Here is a 9,499-nt window from a genome sequence, read left to right as displayed (position 1 = left end):
AAAAAAAAAAAAAAAAAAAAAAAAAAAAAAAAAAAAAAAAAAAAAAAAGAAAAAGAAGATAAGTAAGTAAACACTAGCTAAGTAAGGTCCAGATTCTCTCTCTGTTTTAATCTGTCTGATTAAAACATTCTGACCCAGGGAAGGCCAGAAGATCTGGAGTTCAGGTCGCTTCAGGAAATCAAAGATACACATCTTCAGATGGAGGATAAAGACAACTGCAGGTATATACCTAAATAATATTTGCAGTATGTATAATATTTAATATATAATACAGGAAGAAATAAAGTCAGGCATCACTTAATGACAGGGATATAGTCTAAGAAATGCATCACTGGGCAATTTCATTGCTGTGAGAACATCACACAGTGTACTTACACAAACTTAGACAGTATATTCTACTACACACATAGACCACATGGCATATAGCCTATTGCTTCTAGGCTACAAACCTGCATACATTAATGTACAGAATACTATAGGCATCTGTAACACAATGGTATTTGTGTATCTAAACATAGGAAAGGTGCAGTAAAAAATATGTATTGTTATTTCATAGGACCACTATTATGCCTTCAGTTCATTGTTGATGAAAACATCAATATGACTATGTATTGTTCTTTAAAATAATGGAAGTATCTTCTAGTCCAGAAAGAAAAGGAAACTATAATTGTGGCAGACTCTAAAATACCTGAGAAGCAACAACATTTAACAGAAATTAAAACCCATTAAAGAGACTGAAAATGAGCAGGTAGAGTAGCAGAAAGGAAGCCAGGTGAATAGTTTTCCTCAAAAATCAAGGGAAAAGAAAGAAAATAAGTGGTCAAGGAATGCAATGTTGCAGAATAGTGCCATAACATAAAAACTATTTTATTTATAAATTACTTATTTTTATAAAGCTATAGCCAACAGGGGGTATCTGGTGACCTGGGAAGAGTCTGATCAGTATAGCGAAGGAGGCAGAATCCAGGTCAGGAGCAAATCAGAAGGAAGTGGAGGTAGGAAGTCTACGCTACTCTTCCAAGAAGAAGCCTGATCATATAGTGGTAAGTGTGAGAAGAGAACACAGAACTAAAGCTATTTCTCATTTGTTCTGTTTTGCTTAAGATGGTTAAGCATGTAGCATGTTTGCATGCTGACAGAAAAGAGACAGTAGAAAAGATTTGAGAGAAGATAACGATGGATCTGAAGTTCTATTATAGATATGGCAGAAGTTGAGCTCCAGAATGAGGTGGTGGATTCATCTTAAAAGAGAGGAAGTACAGCTACCCTTGGAGACAAACGCTGCAGGTGAAGCTAAAAACTTATAAAAAGTGTGAATATGAAAGAGCTGTATTTAAAAAGGAAGCTGTGATTTTAAAAAAAATTATAATTCTGGAAATGGGAGAATTTGGGCAAGGGAGAAGGAAAGAAAACTTTAAAAATGGAGGTATATGGAGGAATAATCAGGACGCTAGTACAGCAACGGCCAGAAGGCTTTCGGGACTTAACAGAATTTTGACCTGCCTTTAACCTTTTAAGGAAAAAAAAAGATAGAAGGGAAAAAAAGGAAGGAAGAAGGGAGGGAGTGAGGAAGGCAGGAAAAAAGAAGGAGGAAAGGAAGGAATAGGGGGAAGGAAAGAAATGACCTGCATGAAAGAATGATGTAAACTGTAAATTGCTATAGAAATATCAGATATTCTGACATATCAGTGGTGTTTGTGATATTTGTATTACTTTTATTATCTTATTTTGTTTATGTTCCCTTTAAAAAGCAAGCTTTGTATTTGAAGGCATTGCTAATTGCTATGACTAATAAACATTTTGTAAGTAGACTCTAGTGTTTCACTGTTTTATTTTCTTGCTTTCTTAATTTAATTCTATGAAAATTTCTTTTCATCCCCATAAAAGAGAACATAAATCAACATGCCTGGATAATAATCTTCATCAGTTTCTTCTGTTTTCTCTGACCTCAAGCGTTTAGAGGATGTTCTAATTCTTTTATATTTCATTGTTTCCTTTTCTGCTATTTCAGCTGGTTGTTTCCCCAATCTCTTGACATCTTTATATTTTTGCTTTTCACATTTGAAAGGTCTAATATAACAAAGAAAACAATTCTGAGAAAATAAATGAATAATCACACCAATAAAATATGAGCATATTACCTAAAATTTCATATTTATAAGTAAAATAGCTTCTTAGTTTTAATAAATCCTATAACATTCTCTAGAACTTTACGATTAAATACTTACTCTGTACTTTACAATACTATGTAATTATATATCCTTGCAAGTAATTTTTCATAGGCACTTTCAAAAGCACATCTGAAAAATTCACATGGAGACTCTAGATATTAAATACTAGATAGGTCTAACTAGGACCAGCATAATAAAATATATACAAAACATTATTATTGAAAATTTAAAGCTGGAAGAGACTTAGAATCTTGATCTCATTTCAGAAGATGAAGAAATGTTACCCAATTAAGTTTCTGTTAGAGTGGAATCAGAGCACAGTTTTCTGAAATTTCATACTTATGTGCATATATTGCCCTCCTTTATGGAAAAAGAAAAACAAATTCACAAAAGGATAAAAACCAAAATCTTTTTATTGTTACAATTTTTTTGTTATTTTTTTTTAATTAAATCATAGCTGTGTACATTAATGCAATTATGGGGTACCATGTGCTGGTTTTATATACAATTTGAAATACTTTCATCAAACTGGTTAACATAGCCTTCATGGCATTTTCTTAGTTATTGTGTTAAGACATTTATCTTTTACACTTAGATTTAACATGTACCCTTGTAAAATCCACTATAGGTGTGGCCCCACCAATTACCCTCCTTCCACCCATACTCCCCCCTCCCCCTCCTCTTTCGCCTTCATCTTGGGCTGTAGTTGGGTTAAAGCTTTCATAGGGAAGTGTGAGTGCTTATAAATTGGTTTCATAGTAGGGCTGAGTACATTGGATAATTTTTCTTCCATTTTTGAGATACTTGCTTAGAAGAATATGTTCCAGCTCCATCCATGTAAACATAAAAAAGGTAAAGTCTCCATCTTTTTTAAGGCTGTATAATATTCTATGGTGTACATATACCACAATTTATTAATCCATTGATGGGTCAATGGGCACTTGAGCTTCTTCCATGACTTAGCAATTATGAATTGGGCTGCAATAAACCATATGGTGAAAATATCTTTGTTATAAAGTGATTTTTGGTCTTCTGGATATATATCTAGTAGAGGAATTGAGAAAAGAAATAGCTGAAGATGTCAACAAATGGAAAAACATACCATGCTTCATGGCTGGGAAGAATCAACATTGTTAAAATGTCCATACTACCGAAAGCAATATACAATTTTAATACAATCTCTATTAAAGCACCAATGTCATACTTTAGAGACCTCAAAAAAATAATACTTCGCTTTATATGGAATCAGAAAAAACCTCAATTAGCCAAGACATTACTCAGAAATAAAAACAAATCAGGAGTAATCACACTACCAGACCTTAGGCTATACTATAAATCAATAGTGATCAAAACAGCATGGTACTGGCACAAAAACAGAGAGACAGATGTATGGAACAGAATAGAGAACCAAGAGATGAACCCAGCTACTTACTGTCATTTGATGTTCAATAAGACAATCAAGAATATTCAGTGGGGAAAAGATTCCCTATTTAACAAATGGTGCTAGGTGAACTGGTTGGTGACCTGTAGAAGACTGAAACTAGACCCACAACTTTCACCTCTTAATGATGTGCACATTCATGCCAATCCATTTGCTCAGTAGCTATAATAGACCTGGACAAATACTTGACAAACTATTTTCCAGGACACACCTAATATGGTTTACCCAGTTTTAATTATGTCAGAGATTGCATCATATTTCTCCTTATTTACAATTAAGATCTGTGATGAAATGTTGGTATTCAGGGGAGCCAAACAACTTTTATCCCTATTCTTAGAGCATATTCTTTTTTAAATTTTTTTTATTAAATCATAGTTGTGCACATTAATACTATCATGGGGTACAGTGTGTTGTTTCCATATACAATTTGAAACATTCTCATCCAATTGGCCAACATAGCCTTCATGTCATTCTCATAGTCATTGTGTTAAGACATTTATATTCCACATTTAGAGAGATTCACATGTACCCTTGTAGGATAGATCATAGGCGTGATCCCAACATTACCCCTCCCTTGACCCATCCTCCCCCGTCCCCTTCCCTCCCTCTTTCCTTTCCCCATATTCTTGGGTTTAACATATCCTTTATACCAACTACTATCCAATGTATTTTTTAAATTTTAATATACAAATATTTTTAAATTTTTGTTATATATAAACTTTTATTTTTATATGCTGATCCTCAATTAAATGCTGTCACTTTGAGTACCCTAATTATATACTCTTACCATATATAGTCCAAAAAAAATAATTTTTTTATTTTTAATTATTTGGGTATATACATAGTAGTTATATATCTTTACAGGTTACTTGGGATCTTTTGATAAAGGCAATAATGTATATTAATCAAATCATGATAACTGGAATCTATTAACTCAGGCATTTATCATTTATTTGCATTAGAAACATTCTAGTTCCATAAAGAGTACTGTTCATTCTGTCTATCCATCTATTTTTGCACCCTCATTTTAGCCATCCTCATTTCATTCCCCCATTCCTGTTACCTTTCCTGGCCTCTGGTAACTGTCATCCTACTCTCTGTCTCCATGAGATCAATTATATTAATATTTAGTTTCCACATGAGTGAGAACATGTAAGATTTGTCTTTCCATGCTTGGCTTATTTCACTTACATCTTCTCCAGTTCCATCCACGTTGTTGCAAATGGCAGGATTTCATTCTTCTGTCTGGCTATGTAATATTCCATTATGTATATGATGTATATGTACCACAATTTCTTCATCTATTCATCCACTGATGGACACTTAAGTTGATTCTATATCTTGGCTATTGTGAATAGTATTGCAATGAACATGGGAGTGCAGATGTCTTTCTCATGTATTGTATGCCCCTTTAGAGACATACCCAGCAGAGACTGCTGGTCATATGGTGGTTGTATTTTTAGTTTCTTGAAGAACTTCTGTATTGTTTTCCATAGTGTTTGCACAAATTTACATTCCCACCAACAGTGCATAGTGTATTCCTTTCTCCACATCCTCACCAACATTTATTATTGCCTATCTTCTTGATAAAAGGCATTTTAACTAGGGTAAGATAATATCTCATTATAGTTGTTGAGTTGCATTTTCCAATAATGTTGAGCTTTTTTTGTTCACATGCCTGTTGGCTATTTATACATCTTCTTTTGAGAAATGTCTATTCAGATGCTTAGGCCATTTTATAAGTGGATAATTTGTTTTTCCTATTGAGTTTTTGGAGCTCCTTATCTATTTCAGTTATTAATTCCTTGTCAGATGGGTAGTTTGAAATATTTTCTCCCATTCTGTAGCTTGTCTCTTTCCTTTGTTGACTGTTTTATTTGCTGTGCAGAAGCTTTTAAGCTTGATGTAATCTCATTTGTGCAATTTTTCTTTGGTTGCCTGTCCTTTGGACATATTGTTCAAAATGTCCTTGCCCAGACCATTTCCTCAATGTTTTCTTTTAGTAGTTTCATGGTTTCAGGATTTAAGTCTTTAATCCATTTTGATTTGATTTTTGTATTGGCAAAAGATATTGGTGTGGTTTCATTTTTCTGCATATGAATGCCCAGTTTTCCCATTACCATTTATTGAAGACACTATCCTTTCCTTAAAGTATGTGCTTGGCAACTTTGTCAAGGATAAGTTCACTATAGATATATGGATTTATATCTGGGTTTTCTATTCTGTTATATTGGTCTGTGTGTCTCTTTTATGCCAGTACCATGGCTATTTTGGTTACTACAGCTTTATTTTTAATTTTATGAGGAACCTCTATACTGTTTTCCATAGAGGTTGCACTATTTTATATTTAGTTAAATATGTATATGAGTGTTCACCTTTCTTTCCATCCTCTCCAGCATTCATCATTGCCTTTTGATAAAGACCATTTTAGTATAATCTGAAGTCAAGTAATGTGATTGCTCACTTTTGTTCTTTTGCTTAAGATGGATTTGGCTATTCTGGGTGTTTTAGGGTGCTATATAAATTTTAGGATTATTTATTCTATTTCAGTAAAGAATGTTATTTGTATTTTTATGGGATTGAATTGAATCTGTAGATTGCTTTGAGTGGTATGAACATTTTTAAAATGTTGATTCATCCACTCCATAAGCATGGAATATCTTTCCATTATTTTTTCATCATCTTCAATTTATTTCACCGATGTTTTCTAGTTTCATTATAGAGATCTTTCACTTTTTTGGTTAAGTTTATTCCTAGGTATTTCATTTTATTTGTAGGTGTGGTAAATGGGATTACTTTCTTGGTTTCTTTTCTAGATTGTTTGCTATAGGCATATGAAAATGCTATTGAGTTTTTATGTTTTGTATACTGTAACTTCATAAAATGTATTTCAATTTCATTTATTTCTCCTCTGAACTTTATTGTTTCTTTTTCTAAACTAATTTCAGGTTTGTTTGCTCTTGTTTTTCTAGCTGAGATGGATGATTAGGTTACTGTTTTTTGTTTGTTCATGGGTTGTTTTGTTTTGTTTTTTGTTTTTAAGACAGAGTCTTACACTGCTGCCCAGGCTATAGTAGTATGGCATAAGCCTAGCTCACAACAACCTCAAACTTCTGGGTTCAAGTGATCCTCTGTGTCAGCCTCTGGAGTAGCTGGGCCTACAAGCATCAGCCACAATGCTTGGCTAATTATTCTATTTTTGGTAGAGATGGGGTCTCACTCTTACTCAGGCTAGTCTAGAACTCCTAGGATTACAGGCATGAGCCACTGCACCCAGTCCCTTTTCTGGCTTTTTGATGTAAATACTATTGCCATAGACTTTCATCATAGTGTGCTTTTATAGGTACTTATCCCTCAGGTTTTGATATATTGTGTTTTCATTTGTATTTTTTTTACTTAAGTCATAGCTGTGTACATTAATACTATCATGGGGTACAGTGGGTTGTTTCTATATACAGTTTGGAATACTTTCATCCAACTGGTTAACATAGCCTTCATGTCAAATGAAATATCTCAAATGATAATACATCTTTTTGAGGACAAATAAATCACAACTTCTTGAACTTATTTACAAATAGCTTACTAGGTATTTTTAAATCCTTTTCCTTTGAGTACTTTGTGAGTTCTAATTTGGTTTATAAACATCTTGAAACGTTTCCTCTCCATTAAAATATTTATCTATGTCCTTTTTTTATTTTTGGTACTGAATTGTTTCCCATTTTCTTAACAGTGTTTTGGAGGTATTTATATATTTTTGTTAGTAATCTTTGGTTATTTTATATCTCTTGTTTGAACTTAGTTTTAACTTCTTGATATCTTATAAATAGAAGTTCTTAATTGTAATATAATTTATCTATTTTTGCCTTTATGGTTTGTGTCATTTATGCCTCCTTTAAGAAATTTTTCCTTATTTTAAGATGATGACAAAATTACCTTATGGTTTCCTAACAATATTCCTAAAGTTTGGCTTTTCACAAGTTTTTAGATTCATATAAGTCCTTAAATCCTTGATTTGGGGGCATGGTGCAAGAGGCAGATCCTTACCCACCGAGAATGAATAGATAATTATCATAGCACCATTACTGAACACCCTCATCCTTTCCTCACCAACTTCTAATACTCAAAATATGTATAACGATCTCTCCCTGAGTCCTTTATTTTGTTTGTCTTTGTTTCTGTATCACACTGCCTTAATATAACTTTATAAGAAGATAATAAGTTTTTATAGCTGTAGGTCAAGAATCTCACATTTTCTATTTCTTAAAGAGGACTTATATGTTCTTAGACCTTTGCTTTTTTATATATATTTTGTTGAGTTCTCAATGAAACTGTATAATTTTCTTCATAAAGGTCAGAACCACATCATTTTTAAAAGTAAATTTTCTAGGTACTTTACTTTTCATTATTATTAGAAATGATACAGTTTGCCCTCCTGAGATTTCTCAGTTGTTGTGTAATTTCTCATACCCATCAACCTCCCTCTCACTTTTTTTGGTATATCCAAGGTTGGTCTGAAGGAAGAAGCCAGCAACTAGTATAAATGTGACTATCTGAGCAGGAATTCTGCTCTAAGAAACTCAGATTTTCTAAACTCTAGAAACTCAATTAATCCTCCTGTGACAATTTAAGTTTTTCACTATCAGAATGGCTTACCACTGGAAATGTATAGTTAGAATCTTCAGAAAAAAAAAAAACTTAGTACATTATATCTTATTTTTACCTCTGTTTTGTGTTGCTTTCCTCTTTATCTTCATCTTGATGTGTAGTAGTCAAATTAATGGGTATGAATGTTTCCATATTCTTTCTGAACTAAATTATGAAGTAATTGGCTGTAAAAAATATATTTACATTATTTTCTTTAATATAAAAGACAATTTGACAGGTATAATTATTGGTATTCAAAACTACATATATAGTTCCCAACTTCTGATGTAGCTTAATATAATATTCTGATTACCTTCAAATATTTCTTATAAATCTAGACCATTCACTAAGCTAGCTGTCCTTCTCAGGGAAATCCTCACATAAAATAGAACAATAGGAAGTAGGTTTTGAAATATGGAAAAGTCTTTTTTTAATTACTGAGGAAAATCTAACAAGATACAGAAAGTTTCTAAATAAAGATGATGAACTACATGAAAGTACATTTTAACTGAAGATTTTAAGCCTAGAATCAATGTATGGAGGAAAAGTCTTTACCTGGCAAGTTACCTGGTTTGATTCAGGCAAACCAAATAAGAGAAAATTAAGAGGCCAAGATAAGAGTAGTTCTTACTAAAATAGAGATGCTAGTATTTTCCATAGTAGGTATGAAACTGACAACTACAATATCAACATAGGACAGTCTATCTGTTGATGAGACTTAGCGTGCAGAAAGAGTCCCAATTATGACCTAAATACCAAGAATGACCACAGGATTATTCACTGCAGCTAAGAGCTGAAGGATACACCTTTTCCCAGACCTTGAGATAAGATAAAGAAACAGATCCTAAGGGAGATAGATCCCACTGGATTCAAAATCATCCCTGAATCCAGCTGGGCACAGAAGCTCACGTCTGTAATCCTAGCACTCTGGGAGGCCAAACTGGGTGGATAGCTTGTGCTCACAAGTTCAAGAGCCCCAGTGTTGTGGTAGGCCCCAATAGTCCCAGCTACTCAGGAGGCCAAGGCAAGAGATTACTTGAGTCCAACAGTTTGAGGTTGCTGATGAACATAACATTTAACATATACATGACAAAAGATTAGCCTCAAGAATTAAAAAAGAACTCCATAAGGGCAAATCCATGAGAAAAGGACAGAATATACATAAACAGATAGACTAATGGCATGTATAGGCATTTCACAAAAGAAGAAACAAAACTAAGAAGAGATGTTTAATATCATTAGT

General features: G+C 33.1%; 1 protein-coding gene across 1 annotated transcript in view; it reads right to left on the bottom strand.

Moving 5' to 3' along the window:
- Positions 1–8,409, bottom strand: part of DNAH14 (dynein axonemal heavy chain 14) — a 554,037-nt gene extending 545,628 nt beyond the window's left edge. The window contains exons 1-2 of the mRNA XM_003791010.1: positions 8,333–8,409; positions 1,933–2,070 (exon numbers count right to left, since the gene is read on the bottom strand). Coding sequence (XP_003791058.1) covers positions 1,933–2,070; positions 8,333–8,409 — 215 coding nt within the window. The remainder of the gene's footprint in view (positions 1–1,932; positions 2,071–8,332) is intronic.
- Positions 8,410–9,499: the final 1,090 nt, after the last annotated feature.

This window comes from Otolemur garnettii, unplaced genomic scaffold (genome assembly GCF_000181295.1).
Source record: "Otolemur garnettii isolate 467f Iridium unplaced genomic scaffold, OtoGar3 scaffold00045, whole genome shotgun sequence".
In the NCBI taxonomy this organism is placed as follows: Eukaryota; Metazoa; Chordata; class Mammalia; order Primates; family Galagidae; genus Otolemur; species Otolemur garnettii.
Note: the sequence above shows the minus strand (reverse complement) of the source record. Positions and strands in the feature narration are given on the sequence as shown.